The 21,166-nt window shown below is 35.9% G+C and overlaps 2 protein-coding genes across 3 annotated transcripts; one reads left to right on the top strand and one right to left on the bottom strand.

The window, feature by feature from the left end:
• Window positions 1-594: 594 nt before the first annotated feature.
• Window positions 595-7,112, bottom strand: LOC113778369 (shikimate kinase, chloroplastic). Of its 2 annotated transcripts, none has more exons than XM_027323759.1 (11): window positions 6,902-7,112; window positions 6,522-6,790; window positions 5,676-5,734; window positions 5,437-5,491; window positions 4,091-4,163; window positions 3,735-3,822; window positions 2,105-2,187; window positions 1,876-2,005; window positions 1,673-1,751; window positions 1,448-1,512; window positions 595-1,002 (listed from the first exon to the last, which is right to left on the bottom strand). In XM_027323759.1, exons 2-11 carry the CDS (start codon window positions 6,742-6,744, stop codon window positions 967-969), a joined length of 891 nt encoding a protein of 296 aa, XP_027179560.1. In that variant the 5' UTR covers window positions 6,745-6,790; window positions 6,902-7,112; the 3' UTR covers window positions 595-966. The 2 variants fall into 2 exon arrangements, with proteins under 2 accessions (XP_027179560.1, XP_027179559.1); XM_027323758.1 differs by having other exon boundaries at window positions 6,957-7,112.
• A 2,653-nt stretch (window positions 7,113-9,765) lies between these two features.
• Window positions 9,766-19,421, top strand: LOC113778303 (developmentally-regulated G-protein 3). The gene is made up of 10 exons (XM_027323661.1): window positions 9,766-9,953; window positions 11,142-11,195; window positions 12,317-12,490; window positions 14,111-14,182; window positions 14,581-14,640; window positions 15,433-15,542; window positions 15,862-16,161; window positions 16,909-17,100; window positions 18,651-18,702; window positions 18,831-19,421. Exons 1-10 carry the CDS (start codon window positions 9,912-9,914, stop codon window positions 18,879-18,881), a joined length of 1,107 nt encoding a protein of 368 aa, XP_027179462.1. The 5' UTR covers window positions 9,766-9,911; the 3' UTR covers window positions 18,882-19,421.
• The last annotated feature ends 1,745 nt before the right edge of the window (window positions 19,422-21,166 follow it).

The raw sequence follows: 21,166 nt of genomic DNA, 5'->3' as shown, positions 1-21,166 counted from the left end.
TGATCTTCCAAACCTTCATCAATCTGGCTCTCAAGCGCAAGGTCCCACATGTGATGTGTAGGCATTCATTGTTGAAGATCTTCAAAATTCATAATCCGGCCATGGATTATTGAGAATCCGTCCACAAGTTCATTTTCTTATACTCAATAGAATTCTCCGCAAAAGCACTTCAAATTATATGTTGAAAGATATTTGTCCAAATTCTATTGGACGCAAATGCCGGACAAATAAAATCTAAAGGAAAGGGATTTTGAATCAAGAATTGAAGCCTTTATTTTGTGTTTTTATATTTGTGTCGTTCAGCCATTTTCTTTGTAATATCCCCAACATTTTGCACCTTAGACCGTTATACATTTCCCACGTTTTGGTCTGCCCAATATAGAGAGTATAGACCACATCATGGGTGTATATATATGCTCTTTGTATTCAAAGTTCCTTTCCCAGACAACATAACATGTGTTTAATGTCCTTCACGACATTGCCCGATATGGTCCTCAAACACTAAAACCAATCTTCACAGTTTCTGCAGGAAATATGGTCCTCATCTCAAGGGATCTACATCACTACTTCGAGCACATTTACGCGCATTGGGCATGAACATTAAAAGTGACGTATATTTGCACTAAAACACAACAGTTGTGGTCAACAAGCTGAATTGATGCTTAAATCATTATGTAGTGAACATGCTTACAAAGAATGCTGACAATCCTTCCTTGCTGACCACTGTAGTATTTTACAGATAGAAGACAGAGAGATAGCCTATACATGAATTACTTTAACCCACCCTGCAGTGTCTAATGCAGCCTACTGAGGATACAGCACTGCACCCTAAAATGGTCAAAAAGAAGAGTATGTGAAACTCATGCGACCTTCGCCACTGGAAAACGAAAACAGGCACTTCAATGAATCATTGCCACATACGAGAAAAAACTTTGCCTCGTCCTCACTACTAACTCTGGTGCCTTCTTATTTCTTCAAGAAGTTCTCAATTTGTACAAGTGCCTGAGGACGTGTATATCAAGATAGCTACAGTCAGTAATAATGTCAATTCTATGCCGCCGCCACCACTTTGAAACCCAATTTTCAGAAATAGCAATGAGAGAAAATCTCCAGTAGGCAACAACCCATGTTTATGAAGCCAGATGTGAAAGATGTACAGGTTTAAGTTGTATGTTGCACGCTCAAGACGGTAACCAAAAACTAAAAAATAATATAACAGAATCTCCCTGGCCACCCTATGGTCATGCTTATCATTCCCTACTCATAACTGCCCAAAAAAAAATGAAGAGGATAGTTGGCCTCTGATCTCAGGCATAGCAATCACCTCAAACAGATACATCCAAAGACCTAAAGAGCCAAAAATCTCGTCTAATAAAGCATTTCATCAGCACAACACAAATTCAAGCATGGCACCTGTATGCACAGATACAGGTATAGAGAGAGATACCTCAATGGCGATTGCAGTAGGAGTGAGATTACAGACATCTTTGCATCCCAACTTAGCTGCAATATCTGCATTATGAAAACAGATAAGGAACTGAATAGAGTGGTTTTCCTTGTTCTTTCTCTTCTTTTCTGCATGTAATTTTTTTTTTTTATTCTCATTCTAATTTAATTTCAGGGACAGGGGTTGTATCTAAAAATGCACAATTAAAATTGCTTAAAATCATACTCTCAAGGGAAACTCTTGCGCTGGCATTGGCATAGGCTTCTCCCCTATCCTCAAGAAGGGTAGACAAACGCTTGAGAGCCTGCTCAAAAACCAGATAGCAATCAAACAAAATATATGCTTCCAATTAATATTGAGAAAATTTAGCAGAATACAAAACCTTGGACTGGTTCAGGTAAATTCTCCAATATAAGTACAGTACACACCTTTGTATAGGCATCTCCTGATTCTCCATGCAGAAGGGGACGTGAATCAGTTCCTACTTTTGCAATTCTCCGTGCCAAGGCTTCTAAAGGTACGTCCAGCCAAACACTAATTCCTTTATGCATGTACTTCCTGAAATCATAAAGCAGCAAAAAGCCATGGTAAATAGATTGCTTAACAGTACCAGGTGAGATAGCAGAGAATAAGCATAAATGTCTCTTATGATAATACCAATTAATGGGCCGAACAACTGCACCCCCACCTGTCGATACAACTAGCCGCTGCATTGAGGACAGCTTTCGTATTATTTCAGTCTAAAGAAAAGGAGCAGGATTAATAAGTTTATTTTACAAAGGATTAAGTAAAGCCAACAAAACAGAATTGTATGGATTACATTAATTAAAGTCAGCATTAGTAACTACCAGTAAATTAAAGATGATGTATTGTGCCCCCTGGGGATTGCTTGAAGACAAAGCATTTGCAAACAAACCCAAGAAATTAGATGAATGTCTACAAGCTACAAGGGTTTATATCAAAAGCTGTGTTGGCATCTCACCCAGTTAAAGGAGCACAATTTCTTTATTGATGCCTTGCTCTTTAGCCAAAGTTTATCTCATACCAACTCTTTGTGTATAGTAGATCAAATTCAGGAATGCAAAATAACAATTATGTCATAGAACAACATGTGCAAAATTATTATCATCCGAAGCTAGTCAATATATTGGCAATTTTAATCAACTTAGACTTGATCTTAATAAACTTTGGCATATTCATGTTCACCTTCATCAAGTCTCCCAATGCTTTAATCAGAATGTCTTACCTCCATGCTTTCAGTGCCTGCCTGCTTGATAGCATCATTTTCAATGATAAAATTGGAGTTATGATGCAACCAAACTTGTCAGAGAGAGAGAGCGGGGGGGGGGGGCGTGGCTAGTGCCAAGAAGTGAAGTTCCTATTTGTTCCTTCAAACTGTGCTGAAATTGGTTTATCAATATAATTTTCCTCCAGCAAGCAAACAGATCTTTACTTTTCTGCATATTTTTTTTACATTGGGAGAACCCCAGTTTCCTTGGGGGTTTTACATGGCTCACTGTAGGTAAAATCTCTTATCAAAACCTTTTCCCTCAAAGCACTGGTGTCTAGCTACTTACCCTTTTTCTCTATAACTTTGGTTTTGGAGGGGATTAAGTTTCAAATAGAATTCTAACACTGAAAGAAGTGTCAAGTCCAGCATGAAGATCCTCTAAAAGCATGTTCAGATGTATTATGTTGATGCATCAGAGATGTTGCATAAATGGAAAAATAACACTTAAAGTTACATCAGGAACCCAGCATTGCATCATGCATGAATACCAGAGCAAGGTCAACATATAAAACCATGTTTCTTTAACCAATTAGGTAACAGCTGGGGGTTAACCCGAATCGGCTAGCCAAATTATAATTATAATTACCATTAAGGGTATAAAATCTACAAGATGCTCCTTTTCCATGCTTTTTCCCTCTCAATAGAGAAAGTTATTCAGCAAATAATGCACAGACATTTGCTTACATGATTGTGTGCACAAAAAGATAGAGCAAAATGTAAATGGACAAAGAGATAGTTGGGCCAAAAAAGCTTAAATGATCCATCTGATAAACAGATGAAGTTCAAATCTTACGAATTTGAATCAGGATTATCATACGAAAAAACTTGAAAGGAAAGACACAGCACGGTATGTTAAGTGAGCTGTCAAGCTTGAACTCTTTTATATCTGTTGACACACATCTTGTTTCCCTTGCATCACTCTATCAATGAACTGTTGAAGTCTTCCATATGTTTGAGGGCATGCAAATAAAGAAATTACGATGCTTAGTGTCTGACCTCGTTGTCTCTAAAGAAGCACTCGCCATATAACTTAAAGATCTCAGCAACAGTAGTCCCCCCAACAGCCTGCTCTATTAGCGTGTCACTGAAACATTACAAAGAAAATGACACGCTAAGCGTGGAGCAATTAAAGAGAACTCAAACAGTACTTGTCAACATAAAAAAGAAAACATGATGATGCAACTATTCTAATTCTTACTGCCTCGCCTATCATAAGTTTTAAATAATTAGATTTCTCAGGATCTTCAAAATCACCAAACTTCTGTTTATATTAGCGCTAAGAAGTTGAAACTGTCAGATAATGGTCAGAGAGAGAGAGAGAGAGAGAGAGAGGAAATGTTCTTGAGACAAACCAGTCAAAAAACGAATAGCCAAGAGTTTCGGACAAAATCCTGCCAACAGTAGTTTTTCCAGAACCCATCATTCCTGCAGTAGAAATTCCATGTAGTCATTGGCATACTCTTCTATGGTTAAGGAGTAAATGGACTCGAGGGTACTATCATTCCTGCACTCTTCAAAATTATAAGCCTAGCTTAGCTTCATTCTGGTATTATCACTATAACTTCTGCATAGTCTGCCATTCTGTTGGATACTTTTACCTGCTGTTAAAATCAAGCCCATCCTTACTAGAGAACATATAGATGACCTGTACATCCATCATTTCAGTTTTCTTTTACAGTTCTTCACCCAACAATAGTAAAACAGTACAGATGAAAAAAATTTAGTAGCATTAGGTTCGTCATTGCTTTCAACTCAAAAGATAGACAAGTGTGACCAAACAGTGCTTGTAGGTCTGAAAATCACATGCTTCATTGTCATAAGGCAGCAGGATCATGAATGAGGCAGGCAGCCACCAGTGCCATCTTCCTCAGAAGAACTCACAAATTAGCAGATGAAAAGGAACCACTGGGGTTGGCCCAGTGGCCAGGGCCCTCCCTGCTGCCAGGTCCAGGGTTTCAACCCTGGGCCTCGCAGTTGTGGGCTGTGGAGAGGCAAAAAAAAAAAAGAAAGAAAGAAAGGCAGATGACAAGGAATAAATTAAGGCATGCGAAATTTGAAGCTTTCGTAGTGACACATTACACAAATATCATGCACACATTATAAATATCAGCAAAGCTTGAGAAAACACGGTCCAAGTTATTAAATATAGTATAATCAGATCCAGAGCTGATTACTGTTACCCTGATGTGTAAAAGCTTTATCCCCGTCCTTATGGAAGCTTATGACCAAAATGTTTAAAAGCCCACTTAAGTATCAGATCTGAGTTTGTTTTCTATCTTTTAGCAGTGTCAGGTTGGTAACCACGATCATCCAATTATAAAGCTTATTCAGGTTTCCACAATACCCAGCAGCTGATTGAATATAGTGTGTTCAGAAGCTTGTATTACTTTGTAAAATGGTCAGACAAGTCTAAGGCATCCAATAGAAGTGCAAGACGGTAGGTAAGTAGCAGTTCCTTTCTTCTTCCTTTGTCCCCTTTCAACACAGATTTTCTGGAATCTTTAGAATTTTATTTGCAGCATAACAAAATATGTTCCGGTAAGAATCTCCGATTAGAAACTTTTCCATTGCTATTTAACACTAACTTTGATAGCAGAAACTAACTATAAGAGACAGAATTGACTAATTTACCAATACTATATCATATAATAATCCCTGGATAAAACTGGGAACCATAAAATACAAAAAAGGAACTGACCAACAAGATATATACAGCGTCCATCTAGATATGGTTCAATGTCTTCTGACTTCTTCTGCAAGTAGAATAACAATACAAATAATGAAGTTAAAAATCTTCTAAAATGAGAATTCAGAATATTTGAAGCATCCCATGAGCTCATTTAGAAGTATGCAATAGTGAATCATCAGGAGAATGTAACTTCCTAACTAGAGAATAATGTTGTCGAAAAAGGAAAAGTAAAAAAAAAAAAAATTTACCTTCAAGATCACAGCTTCATCAGAGGATGTTGGAACACTTCCAGATTCTAGCACCGAAGCTACCACAAAATTTAACAGAACAAATCAATAACTGTAAATCTAGGGTTGCCATTATCCACTTATGCATATTCTCCCTTCTTTTCCAGCATCAGGGAGGTTATAGCATCACAGGGAGCATTAAAGTTTATTAAGGAACTTGAGGCAATGCCAGAAAAAACATATCCTCAAGGTTTAGGCATAAATAATTTTTGAAAGCAAGAACTACCATTGCCCATGATCGAGAAATAAGGGGCAAAATGAATCTCAATGGTCCATGTTCTCAAGAAATTTGAATATCAACAGAGGATAAGAGTTCAAGGGTTGCCTCACCATTTCATCATGTGGAAACTAGACCTTGAAAAGGGATGTTGATGGACGCATAAATTGTCAAATATATGTTAAGGGTCCAAAGGATGACACTGAGCTGCTGAATTTATCTCTCACTCCCTCTTGCTTTACATACTTCCCACCTTGTTTTAAAACATATAAAACCTTGTCCTCTAATGTAGTACCCAACAAATTTAATACATAGTCAAACTATCTGAAATTTACCTAATTTTGTGATATCCAATAGTATATTCAAAAGATTTTTTCTACCATGTTCATCAGAAAACTATGTCTAGGCTAAAAATTCATTAAGTTCAGTAATACAAACATCCTGACTTCTTTCAAGTGCACAGCACAATATACTACAGAAACAACTTCTGATTAGTATTTGCTTACTAAAATCAACATTACTCTTAAATGGAGCTGCATTTCATCATTATAAAATAAAAAATCAATCAAAGCTACATCAATCCAGACTACCTGAAACATTCTGCGAAGAACATGAAACTTTCAACACCACTGATCTCTGCCCAATTACGCCTTTTCCAAATCCAAGATGACAAGAAGCAAGAGTTTGATGATGCCTCTGATCGTTTCCATTAAATCTTTTCCTATAACGCAATGAACTACTCGGTCTCCTCATAATATTTTCGGAGCTATTCAACGTTGACCATTGCAAACTCTGTACAACTTTTGCCTCCATGGAAATCCCACTTAAGAATCTTTTCTATTTTGGCTTTACACTAGTCCTACCATTCAACAAAATAAAGAAAAATTCATTTGGTTCAAAGCATCTAAACGAACAGATTATGTGCACTATAAAACAAACAGCCCCAATTCAAGCATTTTAGATACAAAACCTGACGTGGGATGTTGGAAGAAAGGAAGAAGAGGAGTCGTTGCTGATGGGATTACCTGAAAATCAAAGAAGAGGAGAAGACCGGGAGTATTAGGTGAGTTTTTGTGCTATTTTCTTGGTGATGGTGGTTGGTGGTGGTCCTTCTTCACTATGGAGTTACTAAAAAGCTCTGTAGATGAGAATGTGGGGGGCCTCGGGGGTAGGTGTGAGAATGTGAGTGGGAAAATCAAAAATTGAAAGGCAAAAGAAAGATTTTTCAGACTGTTTTATAGGTGGCGGAAAATTTGCACGTGGTTGGGAGAATTTCTTTTTTCAAGTACATTAACGGAAACAAAGAGAAAATTGTGGTACCTAACTCCAATTTTGTTTGGTTTTCCGTGGCAAAATCTTACACCTAACTAACTCTAAAGCCTAGAGCGAAACAAGGAGCATGAACAAAGTTGGTAACTTAGGCAATTGTACCATGCTAGGATAAAAGTTGAGAAGAACGTTCTATGTCATGTCTTAGAAGATAACTTCGAAGCAACTATTTATATTAGGATGAAACTTTTGATTTTTCTTCGTAAGAAGTGAATATGTCACTAATTTTCATGTAACATAATACGATGATTTGATAGAAATATTTTATTTTATATATAACGAGATAGTGTCAATATAATTACATCGATTGAAATTTTATAATCTGTGTCGTATATGAGTATACGTGTCACCGTCTTAATTTTGCAACACAACTTTGTGAGTGTGCTTATTTCATAGCATCCAATATCTAAAAAGACACCATTTACGCAATTATTGTCGGTTTTAAATTTATTGTCATCTCCAGATGGCTTCAAAAGAAACGAATACGTCATCAAAAATAAATCCATAGGTAACCTATTTTTGTAACACAACTATGTTAAACTGAAATTATAAATTATATTGTCTATTCAAGAATGGCTTCATAAGAATTGAATATATATGATCACCTATTTTTACAACATAATTATAGTCTAAAAGTTAACCATACGACTATATAAATTTAAAAAGTTATAGTTCGTTATCATGGTAAGAAAACTCAAACTCTAAAAGGGAGTTGAGAGTTCTTTCTAGTTGAAACACTGCAATCATATTATATATTTTTTATATTTTAGATGTTTACACGTTTCTTTTTTTTTTTCAAAGAATTCTAGAAATTACATTGTAATACTTGATAATAATGTGCAAAAAGTCTTTTCAACCTACATAAATTAGTGTAAACAGTTAAACAAAAATTCCTTTTCAGAAGGGCTAGATTGATAGATAATAAGTCATACGAAATCTTTAGTTCTTCACATATCTGGACTTTCACGATACTGCCATCTGCTTGTGAATTTTTCAACAGCCATCATTAGCTTATGAGAAGAGTCACATGAATGTTTACTTAATCCATCAATAAATTTCTTAATTTCTCTATTTTTTTCTATCTCTTGTATCTTAATTTCTCTATTTTTTTTTATTCTCTATTCCATCACGTGTGGCTGTCCCATTAATTGCTCAATAGTCAATTAAAATTTGTCAACTAGACAACTAAGAGTCTAGATAGCAAAATAATGCTAAATTAAAGTTTCATTTATTGTAACTATGGGTGCAAATCAGTCAAACCAAATCGAGTTTTGGCCTAATCGATTTGAACCTCAATTTAGTTTTATAAAATTTGAACTCCAGTTCGAGCTTGACGAACTCAAAATGTAAGAATCAAATTCGAACTCGACTTAAATTTGAGTGGAGTTCGAGCTTAAAAAAATTTTAAAAATAATTATTTTATTTTCAAAAATAAATAAAATAATAATTTTTTTAACAAATAATCAAATATTAGGAATATATATTAATTTTACTATTAAAATAATATATATATAATCGAGTCGTCTCACGCGCTAATGAGTTGAATATTTTTGAGTTCGAATTTGATTTGATCAGCTTGAACTCGATGTTGACCAAGCTCGGATTCGAGCTACTCGCGAGCGATTCGATTCATTTGCAATTTACAAGCGGCTTGATTCGTTTGCAACCCTAATTGTATGCAGCCCTAAGTGTAACACGCTCTTGTCTTCCGTTCCTTTGCCATTTCTCTCCTTCCGTAGCCGCTGCTCACCCATGACTATATAATTTTTTTTTCGCCTCAACCAGCCACTGATCTTCCTCAGTCCCTCCCCATTTGCTCCTCTCCCATGGCACTACAGAGTTTGTGCAGAATCCAAACAGAGAATCCTAGCAACCTTCTCCTTCCAATTTATGAAGAATCTTGACTTTAGATTCCTAGTTACACGTCCCCTTATCCATGCTAGTGCAATGAAAAGGAAAATTTTGAAACGTCCACCACAGCTAGTAGCCCAAATTAAGTCCCTTCTCCTTTTGTTTATTTTTTTTTTAATTTAATTTGATTTTACGTAGAAAGAAACGTCGTCGCAATTAGGTGTGCCAGAGGAAGGGCGTATAAATATGAAAAGAAAAAAATATATAATGAGAGAAAGTAAAAATATTATAAAATAATTACAAATGATGAGTTGGCATATACTTTTATAAATGGATCAATGAATCGTCGAGTTGGCAAGTTTTAATTGATTATTGAATAACTTATGAGAGAACTCACAAGTTATTCAATGCTTAAAAATACTTCTATCCTCTCTAAAAATACATGTTAACAAAAGCATCGCAATCTCAAATGACCCTAAGCGCATGAAAAAAAAAATATATAAACTTATTTTAGAAATTAGAAAATGTCAAACTCCAAAGGATGTGAAATTATATCGTATGTGAGGGTGAAATTGCCAATTAAATATCAATATGAGGACCGTAACGCAAAAAGTATAAACTCTAGAACCCTCTCTTCTTCAAAGGCTCGAGCTCTATTGTCTTCCCCCCCTTCCGACAAAAACCTTTTCTTCCCAGTGTTCCAATCATCATCTCCTGCATAAATCCTATACACTCCGGCAAACGACGCCGTTTTCAGCTGAAGAGGAAGAAATCGCTCCATCTCCGTTTGGCTTTCGACAATGGCTACTGTTATGCAGAAAATTAAAGACATCGAAGATGAGGTGTTATATATTTTCTCGATTATTTATCCGATTTTTTTTTGTTTGCGTTTGATTTTTTAAACTTATATTTAATTAATATATACAAGTATGCAACAATTTTTGTAATGAAAACAGTGGCATAAATTACCTGTTTCTCAGTAGCCGTTGTTTTTGGCTAATCATGCATAGATGGGGGCAGGTAGATTCATTACTAGGTTTTTAGAAAGGAATTAGAGAGTAAAATGAAATTAGTTTTATTGGGGGAAATTATTGTGGAAAAGGGAGGAAAAGCTGAAGAAATATGAGGAATGCTGATTGTATTGAATATAAAAATATCTAATGGTTACAGAAATCTGGGAGGTGCATAATTTGTAGGCTTTGGAATAGTTGCACCTAATTTGGGTGGGTATTTTTCTGTTCAAGTTGGATTCTACTGCTTTAAAAGGAAGATAAAGGAATCCTTTTAGCTGATATCTGTGTACCGTGATTCTGTGCTGCTTAAATGCACCAGTATAGTGAAGTATGATAAAATTTATTTGTAACTGCACAAAAGGAGCACGAGTTTTTGGTGATATGCTGCATTATGGTAAACGTTATGGAGAAGAGAAAGAACATGAAACATATGATTTCCCGTTTATCTTTTCTTGCTTGTAAATTAGGAACTATTTTGAAAATTTTCCCTGGTACGTGTTGAAGTATTTGTGGAAAGAGGCAAGCTTGCTTTTCAAGTTTAGATCTTTCTATCATTTTTTAATAGATGAAACTAGTTTTGAATGTGATAAAGGACTTGCTTGCTTTCTAGTTCCTACGGTCGTTCTCTCTGGTTTTCCTGGTCAAACTTGTTCAACCAACTCCACACTCTCCCCCCTGGCCCAAAAAAAGGAAAAAAGGAAAAAAAAAAAAGTAAAGTAGTTGCATTGCTCTTCTTTTCTATGATTTTCTTCAAAGAAGTACTGTTGTAGCTAATTATCTGGTTTGCAGGGCATAGAAATGTATAGTTCAATTTGAATTTTCGCTGTCCAACTATGGCGAGGCATCATTTCAATACTATGTTGAGTTAATGTGGATGCTTGATTGTTTGGTTTTATCTTTAATTGATTTTGCTTCAGTATCTTCCGCACTGCTGCTTGTCGTAGTTTGATTATCATGTTCCTAGGGTTTAATTCTATGCCAAGTTAAGAATTTGAAGTTGCTGAACTGTTGTTTCAGATGGCAAGGACCCAAAAGAATAAAGCTACTGCCCATCACCTTGGATTGCTAAAGGTTCGCCTTGTTCCATTGGGCACTTGTGCTGTTAATTTGCTTTATATTAGATTTCATTTATACCTGTTGGAAAACCAAAATTATTTTACTTGCATGTATTTGTTCAGGAGCCAATTGCTTTTCATCTCACACAGAGATTTTTATTTTATTTTATTTTATTTTGTTGGGCTACCGAGATTTTATTAGTTCTGGTATCTAGACTAATTCAATTTTTTTGGTCAAGTTTTCTTTTCCTTTTTTATCCACTTGTTGTTTATTCAAATTTGAAAATAGAGCCTGCAATTCAAGATTTAGGAATCTTTACATTACCATGTATTAATGATGGGATTTCTTTCAACCTTGGATTTTATCATTTTTAGCTTTTATTTGGATATGTTTTCGTACTGGTGGTAATGTGCAATGAGATGGGTGATGCCAGTCTTTGTCATTTTATGTTTTAGACATCTCATTCACCTATTTGCTGCTCAATCATCCACTGTCTTTCTTGATGAAATTTTTATGAAGAGAGAAACTGGTCCTTTAAACTGCGCGTAATGTGTGAAACGTTAAGTTTTCTTTGTGGCTTTGTACAGTGAAATGTTATTCAGCATAGGCACCCTAAAAGGTATTGATGAATTGCAAAACGAACTATTGCACAGCCACCATTCCTCACTGTAGACTTAACATGATCTATGCTTTTTCTTGATGGATTTCTATTTAGATAATTATAAGGGTGATAATAAGATGTAATTTTGTGGTTACAAATGGTTTGAGCCGCGTGATATGCAAATGTAATCATGTATTTACAAATGGTTTGAGTTATCTTAACTGTGAAATGATCATTGATCCATCTGTGATCGCTGTCAAATGGTCATTGCTTTATCTATGATGCGTTAAGCTGACTGCAGTTTGCTGCTGTGGATATGATAATTTTTAATATCTTGGGATTATGTCTTGATGTGAGATGCACTTACTTTTGACTTTATCGGTGATGTCCATCTGTATTTCTGGTACAAAAGTGTTCTGAAAATTTGAACATGTCTAGATTCGATTTCGGTGAATTTTAAGTCGTTGGTTAATTACTGGTTCTCTACTACCATCTGTCAGAAAATTATGCATCTTACATTGTCTAATCATTGTAGGCTAAGCTGGCAAAACTTCGGAGGGAGTTACTTACTCCATCATCAAAGGGAGGTGGCGGTGCAGGAGAGGGTTTTGACGTTACAAAAAGTGGCGATTCTAGAGTTGGTCTAGTTGGTTTCCCGTCTGTTGGGAAATCAACACTTTTAAACAAGTTAACTGGAACTTTTTCAGAGGCATGTATCCCATGCATGTTAATAGCGTGTAATTTTTTCCTAAAGTTGCATGGAAGCTTTGCATGTTTTAAATGTGTCCTTTCAGTATTTTAACATGATATGCATTTGTTGCATTAAAAACCTTATTCCATATGTTGTTAGAGGTAGTCAGGTAGATGCCTTTGTGGAATTAAATTTAATAGTTAAGTTCAGATTGTCTAATCCTTCTTGTAAGAAAAAGTGTCCAATTTGACCATATATTATCATATGTGATAATGTTATATCTATTTTGATACTAAAAATAAATAAACAGTTACCTAGCATAGTCTTCTCAGATTCAACATAGTTAGGGAAATCCAAATGTCAACAATTTCATTATTTTGTCACTAAAAGCAAATGTACGTAAAATAAGCCCTAATATATTTTTTTAATGTGAAAGTGGCTGAAATTGGTATTTAAGTCTTGCACAGTTCAGCTGATGTGGAAAGGAAGAATAAGAAAGGATTGGATTTCTGACCTGCAACATGGTTGTTATAACACCGGCTGATGTGTGGCAGGCTATTGGTAGATATGGTTCAATAGCTTGACGGTAAATGGATGTCTTTGTAAGTTAGATGTTCCTATTCTATCTTCGTCCTCTTTTTCTATACCCCTCTAGCTTACGAAAGGAATGCACCTAGTCAACCAGAAACCTACTTCAGTTCCACTACCTCTTACGAAACTGCACCATTTTCACCTTGATAATTGAAGAAAATCCCACATGGAAGATATTAAGCCAGAGGAAACCAATGCATGTATCAAACTTAGACCCTTTTTCTACCAAATGCATGTATAAAAGGGAACTGTAATCCGATTCCACAGAACTAGAGTGAAAACTGCGACACACCAAGTGATAATACATGCGAATAACACAATTGCTTTAATCAGCTGTAACATTGATATCGTTACCTTAACTTGAACCATCTTAGTGTTACTTTTTTCAAATTATGGTTGATCCGTTTGTTTGATTATTGCTCATTGTCTTGGAGGAACCAAATGGATATCGTTGTTTGTCTGGTGGTAGCTGGTCTTTTGGTGGCTTGATTTATTCTTGAAGTTACTTTTGTTTTCCCCTTTTGTTTTTGGTTGATTTTTTTGGAGTTACAAACTGGGAAAGTTTGGCTAAGTGATGGTCGTGACTTGTGATGATTGATTGACCGTAGGGAAACGTATTAGTGTGGGGTTGGCATTGTAGAATATTAAGAAGGGGGTTGAAACTCAAGGTTGGACCTTGTTTTTTTTTTTTGCTGGGGGGGGGGGGGGGGGGGGTGGTGGTTGGTGCGGAGAAGGGGAGAAAGAGAGCAACCAATGTTTTTGTATGGTTGACTTGGCCAGGAGAGTTTGTACTATCTTGTAGGGAGGTACTGCATGTCTCTCTTTCATATGCCTTTATCTCACGGAAGTCTCTGTAATATACAAGATTTCATCCTAAATCATACTAGTTAGATTAACTTTCCTCCCAGTTTAATTCTAGCATTTCTTTGGTTTCTTTGTAGTTCTTTAAAAAGGTTTTAGAGGCCCTTGATGCCACGAAATAAGCAAGGTTCCAATGTTTTATCTTTTTTATTTATTATGAAATTTCTTCCCTTCTTTGGCTAACAGGTTGCTTCATATGAATTTACCACATTAACCTGCATTCCAGGAGTGATAACATATCGGGGAGCTAAGATTCAGGTATATACATATATATTTTGTTGTACTTTTTAACTTTTAGTTTGCGAGGATATCAGTTATAATCTGATATTCTGATTCCTGAATGGTTGCCTTTTTAACACGTGCTATTAGGATTTGGTATTGGTTCAGTTGTTGTATAAATTAGCCAAGTCATACTTGCATCACTACCAAGATATATATTGATGTACATTTATATTTTTCCTATATCTGGTAGTGGATTGCACATAATAATTAGGATATGGCAGTTCTTACATATTTACTTCTATGCTTTTATATTTGTGCATAATATGCTTAGTGATGGTGCTGGATGTCATGAAGGATAAATTATATGAATCTCTCATCATTCCTTTCTTTGAGAAGTTGCCTCTGATTTTCAATATGCATGCTTTGTTTGGCAGTTGTTAGATCTCCCTGGCATTATTGAGGGTGCCAAAGACGGAAAGGGTAGAGGAAGACAGGTACTCTATGAAGTTTTGTGTAATTTATATATTTTTTTGCATCTTTCCCTGCTCCTTTTCCTGCATATCATGTGTAAAGTCACTGCTGCATTTGCCTACTGCCAATACTTTAGTTAATTTTTTGAAGATGCAAATTGGCTTTCGTGAGTCTTGGACTCTAGTTCCCATCTCAATGTATTCTGTTTCTACATCGTTTAGATGTTGGGGAAAAGAAGCTTTATTTTGGCAGGACTGTAAATTTTAGTGTTAAATGTTTCTTGTGGAAGTCCTATCCATGGTTCATTTGCGTTAGAGATTCTCAAATGTCTTTTTGCTTTTTTTTTTTGGGGCATAATTTTAAAGAAAGCACTGTCTTCAGATTTCTTGCCTAACCACAAGAGATCACGTGCCAAGTCTTTTCAAGAGGTCACAGTCATTGGTGGAATTTCTTTTCTTGGCTCTTACTGAACCTTTTGTTCATAGACTGGTGCCAGTAAAGGAACTTAAAGTACTTATCAAAACTGATAGATTAGGTACCATCTGGTCTTCCTTCACACCATGTATCATGTAAATATAAATCACAAGATTAGTTTCCTTTAGTTTTTAATCGTATTTTTGAAGCTATATATCTTTGTGGTATCATTGACTTTTGTCTGCATGACCAGATGATGATGTTTTTCTTTTTAACTTTTGGACTATTTTTTGCTTTTCAGCTATACTTAATCATTGTGCCTGAGCTTGCAATAAGCAATGCATCAGATAAACTTTATATACCTGTCCTTGTGATAAATTTATGATTTGTTCTTTAAACAGGTCATCAGTACCGCAAGAACGTGCAATTGTATTCTGATCGTTCTGGATGCAATTAAGCCAATCACTCACAAACGTCTGATTGAGAAAGAGCTTGAGGGATTTGGAATCAGGTCAGAAAACTATTGATGCAGGGAGTACATATTCTTGAATCATCTAGCACCATGGCCTGATTGTGATCTATCAGTTATTGTGCCTGTCTTATTTATTTGTTTAAGAATGAGGAATGATGCCATTTTAACCACCAGAGTTCATGATTGGTAAAAAGCATTTGTGTTCTGTATTTATCTCTATCCTCTTGAGAACTTTCCATGTGTACAACATCCATTTACTCTTACGCTTCACTGGAGTGTCTTCCACTCCTCTCTAGGCTGTGAATTTTCTCAGTTTCTTTAATTTGCTGTTTGTTGGTACATCTTTCTGTGATTACAGATTGAACAAGGAACCGCCCAATCTGACATTTAGAAGGAAAGACAAGGGTGGGATCAATCTTACCTCGACTGTAACCAATACAAATCTCGACCTTGATACGGTGAAGGCAATATGCAGCGAATATAGGATACACAATGCTGATATTAGTCTAAAATATGATGCCACAGCCGATGACCTTATAGATGTTATTGAGGGGAGTAGAGTCTACATGCCTTGCATCTATGCTGTCAATAAGATTGATCAGATTACACTTGAAGAGCTGGAGATTTTGGATAAGCTTCCACACTATTGCCCAGTCAGGTAATTCTGCATTCATGGCATTTTGTGAAGCCAATAGAGAGCATTAGTAGTTATGATAGAATAATTTATGCAAGTGAGCAATGAAATGTCAAATTGTTAAGTTTGGAAAAGAAAAAAAATTGTTGTAGACACCTTTGGAGTGCATAACTGTCTTTTCTGGACACCTGGGATTGGATTTGCCGTTAATGCTGAGACTTTCAAATATCCTAATTCATCTAATGCTAGCAAAGTTCAATCTTGGAAGCACTGAATTTCACTAATCTGAAGCATTCGTTTGTGGAGTTTTACCTGTTGTGGCAGGGGAAATTAGTTTGTCCCCATATATGGTGAATAAACTCCCTCATTCCTTATACCATTCAAAATTAACAAGCTTAAATCCTCTCTGCTCTAGGCTCTTACCTAAGCATTTCCTTCATCAGAGGACCTTTTGTTAAGTTGTGAGAATTTTCTCAAGTTCTTTTGTTCTAGTACTTGTGCCTTGAATAATAGAAGTTTCTACTTGATGCATATATGCATGCATGCGTGTTGACAGATATAAACATATAGATACATGTTTGTTTAGGTGTTTGTCTCTGTGTGTGATTTTTATTTAAGGTTGTTTCTATTGTCTGGTAGCATTGCTTCTATCCTTTCCATATAGGCTGCTTGAGAAGTTTTTTTTATGGTGTTTTTGGATTCACAAATCATAAGGTTAGAACAGAGTCTCTGAAGTATAGCTGATTTTACTTCCATTTCTTGTGTTTGTAGTGCACATTTGGAATGGAATCTAGATGGTCTGCTGGAGAAGATCTGGGAATATCTCGATCTGACTCGTGTATACACAAAGCCGAAGGGAATGAATCCAGATTATGAGGACCCAGTGATATTATCATCAAAGAGGAGAACAGTTGAGGACTTCTGCAATCGAATCCACAAAGATATGGTCAAACAATTTAAGTAGTGAGTCTCTCTCTAAACATTCTGTTTTCTGGGATTTTTTTTTTTTTTTTTTAGAAGGTCTGGTTGAAAGGGGCTTTTCCAGTTTTATGCTTGTAATTCTTGATCTTGCTTTCTTTCTGTCTGTTGCTCCCTTGTTGCTTTGCGTATTCTCCCTCTTTTTTTTTTTTTTTTGGGGGGGGGGGGGGGGGTGGGTGTTTCCCCTGCTTCAAGCTTGCAGAGGAGAGTACTGGGAGGCTTCAGGCTTCCGGAGGAGGGTATTATCTCCATGTCAGCAGCACCGTAAACATCTGTTAAGGGAGGAGAGCGGGAGGATGTCTTGCCTCATTGTTCCCCCACCCCCACTTCACCCCTTTCCTATTTTTCTTTTCCTAACTTCCAAGTTGTTGGTGAATCTTTTTTCTACACACTTTCACTGATGCTCCAAGGTGATCGAATCATATATGGAATTTGATTATTAATTTCTTTTTTCCTTCCATTCACTGCTATAATATCCCCATAACTTTGCTACATTCATGTGAAGATGTTTAAAGTCACCTCACATAGAACATTCAGCTCTCATATTTTATTTATTAAATGGTATTCTTGGTAAGGACTTTATCCTTTGTATGCTAACATTGCAAAAACCTGATAGTTTTTACATTGCCCGAGCATTTAGAAAGCTGTAACTGGAAACAATGATAATACTCTTGTTTCAAGAGTCTTTATGTGTAGGAGAAAGTAATTTGTGAATTGTACCTTTAGTTTCCTTTGCTTACAATATACTCTCACTCTTTAATAAGCATTAATTGTGAAGATAAATTTATCAAGAATAGATGTTGGTTACAAAATTTGAGCATAACCTCAAGCACAGATGTCAGTTACAAAAATTGAGCATAATCTCAAGTACAGAGGTTTACCATCCTAGTTTTCTGTGATTTTGATTTTGATCAAATAATGTATATACATTTCTGAATAATTTTGTAAAGAGATCATCTTAAAGTAAAGCTTTCCGAGAAGGCCTTGGTCTAGTGGCTAAGATTGAGGTCTCCGGAATTAGAAGTCCTGGGTTCAACTCCCCCTTCCCCCTCCTCACTTCTTAAATCCCACCTCTCCTCTGGTAGGGAAAAATTAAAGTAAAAATGCTCCTATAGGTCTTATTGAACCAAGAAAGTTTTGTTAGAGATTACTAGCTATAATTAATAAGGTTGGTACCTCAAAAAGGAGGTACAATTAATTTAACTCCATGAATAACACTTTCTTTTAAGATATGTGATGTCAGACTTACAAGAAGTGATATGTAGATGTTACTCTTAAATTACTGATGATGCACGATATTCGTGTTTGTAATTTGGTTCTATTATGATATGTGAAACGAAGTTGGTTCCTGGAAATTTTATCAATCATTAGACACCTGGCTTTGAACTATGCTATAATAGGAGCATCAGACTTAGCCATGTGCATGTGTTTCTATGTTTGAGAATAGTCTTTCAAAGCGCTCACATTTTGTTGCGGGAATTTATGTTAGGCCATTTCCGTTTTCTTAGTTAATTGTGGTTTGTTTCATTTTGCAGTGCACTGGTCTGGGGATCAAGTGCGAAACACAAGCCACAAAGGGTAGGCAAGGTGAGTCCTTAACTGACTGTTCAGCATGTTTCATTTTTCCACTCTTCTCAGCCTTCCTTTCTTTCCTTATGGTTGGAATTTGTGCCAGCAGCAGTCTTCTTGTCTAATTTGGTTCATATCATCAACAGGAGCATGAGCTGGAAGATGAAGATGTTGTTCAAATCATCAAAAAAGTGTGACTTTACAACCTTTGTCAACATGATGAATGTTGGCTGAGATAGATCTCTGCAGAAGAACTCCATGTGATTAAGCCTGCTATGGACTGCACTTTTCATATATAGGCAATTAGCGGTTAGTAAAGGTGAAGAGATGGCTTGACGTGTAATTAAAGCTGTTTTGTAGTCAAGCTATTTTTGGGAAGATGTTTTCATTCTGATTCTCTTGATAGTTATCATCAGTGAAGCAGAGACTCAGAATGCAATACCATTCCAGCATTCTATGACTGTGATTGCTGCTTTTGTCCTGTTTACTCTCTTAAATAGAGTTTTCTTAAATTAAACTGTTTGAAACATAAGTTGCAGATGAGGAGGATGTTGGACCTACAAGTCATTTTGCGCCGGGAAACATTCAGAGGCACGTTTCAATAGCTCTGAAAGCTACAAATCTGGACTGTTTATTACTTATTTTTGCTCGTGTAAAGTAGTGTTGAACTTTCCAATTGTATTACTGTACAGATCTGAAGCCACACTTTACCCAGACAATAAGATTGAATTCGAATCCGGACTGTAGCTCTCCATGTTCCCCTCCCTTTACTCTCTAGAGTGGCAGATTGCATTCATCAGTATCTGGCACTTGAGGGAGGACAAAATTCATGTCCTCCTTTGACATGGGGAAGCTGGGAATTCAGGGTACTGAATCAATCCTTGGCCTCAATTGTATTATTGGTGGAGCTAGTTTGTGGAGTTAAGTTGGCTAAAATACTTGACAATGACTTGGAATGGTTAAAGTTCCCTCTCTTTTCTTTATGTGGTAATTCCATTATCTCCAGAAAGAAAGAAGTGTTGCTTCAAGTCAATTTGGAACAGAAGAAAAATCCTTGAGGAATGAAAATCTAGCATGATTCAGAGAGTAGTCAACACCTTATCACTAGAATTGAGTCTCTAAAGTTGCAGATTTAGACGTTATTTTGGAAGGCCAAAATGAAACTAAGCTTTTTAAACATAAAACTCAATGATTAGTTCATAAGTTTGTTTTTCCTTTGTTTTTTTTTTCTTCTTTTTCTAGTCGGGGCGTGCTTAATGAGTTTTAGTGTCAGCTAATTTTTATTTTCAAGTATAAGTGGGGTGTCTGACTGACACTGATACTCCCTCTGCTCCTCCTCCCCTCCTAAATTTACATTTGTCTCATGGATTACTCTCACTTTGAAAAATTGCAGCTTTCAGTCCTCAAAATTTGGACAATGCACCAAATTTATTGCTAAAGTTTCAAAAAGAAAATCTTTTGTCCATCCTTTGCACGTATTAGGAAGTTTGGCTACAAGCGATCTTGATCCAAACTATTCCTTACAAAATTAGTCCTCTGTCTTCTATTGTTGGATATATACTGAGAGATTATATTTGGCCATTTCATATCAACTGTTTTAGTGAAACCAAAGTCTATTGCTTAAAAAAAAAAAAAAATCTATATAGTTCCACGCGCCTATAGTCTTCCCTTCTACATCAAACATACAAATGCACCATAAGTTCTACGGTTCTCTTTTCTAAATTTTTTTTTTTCCAGCAAGGAGTAGATTTTAAGTTCCACATTTTTATTATGCTACTGCGAAACAAGTTAGCTTAGCTAGCAAAGATGGGTCATTTTCTCACAAAAAGTCGTATATTCTGTAAGTGATCTATGATTACAGAGGCATGCCCTAATCCGTACTGGTGATCGGAGCTGAATCCACCCAAACTTTTCCTTATCAAAAAAAAAACTATGCTGCTACTCTTTGTGACTGCATTGCATTTACCATTGCCAACATAACAACTTTTTATTTGAAATTTTTTTAACTGCATATAACTAATCTAAGTATTGATCAAAAAATAATTCTAATAATGAAAAAGGAAAATTCTACTCTAAGCGACGTAACTACGTAAGGCCTAATTCAAGGAGGTCAACATCTTGGATTCTTTTCAATCTACAGAAAATGAAGAAATTTGGCGCTCCAAATTTGGTGAATTTGAATAGGAGAGCTACTTCAATAATTGCGTAATTGTTAACAAAACCTCCTGTCAACTTAGTTTTTTATGTTCTAGCTTACTCTCCCCAAGATTATTCCTAAAAATTTGTTAGCAAATTCATGCTAGTGTTTGATTTTGGTTCGTGTGGCACTGAATTCGCATAAATTTTTTGTAGTGGTTATAGAATATTTGTATTTTCTTTTTCCTTATACACCAATTATTCATTTTTGCATTTATCAAATTTGAGGTCTCCCATTGCAAAATCAAAGTTAAAACAACTAGTTTTAAGTTAAAAATTCTGAGTT

The sequence above is a fragment of the Coffea eugenioides genome, chromosome 7 (genome assembly GCF_003713205.1).
Source record: "Coffea eugenioides isolate CCC68of chromosome 7, Ceug_1.0, whole genome shotgun sequence".
NCBI lineage: Eukaryota > Viridiplantae > Streptophyta > Magnoliopsida > Gentianales > Rubiaceae > Coffea > Coffea eugenioides.
Note: the sequence above shows the minus strand (reverse complement) of the source record. Positions and strands in the feature narration are given on the sequence as shown.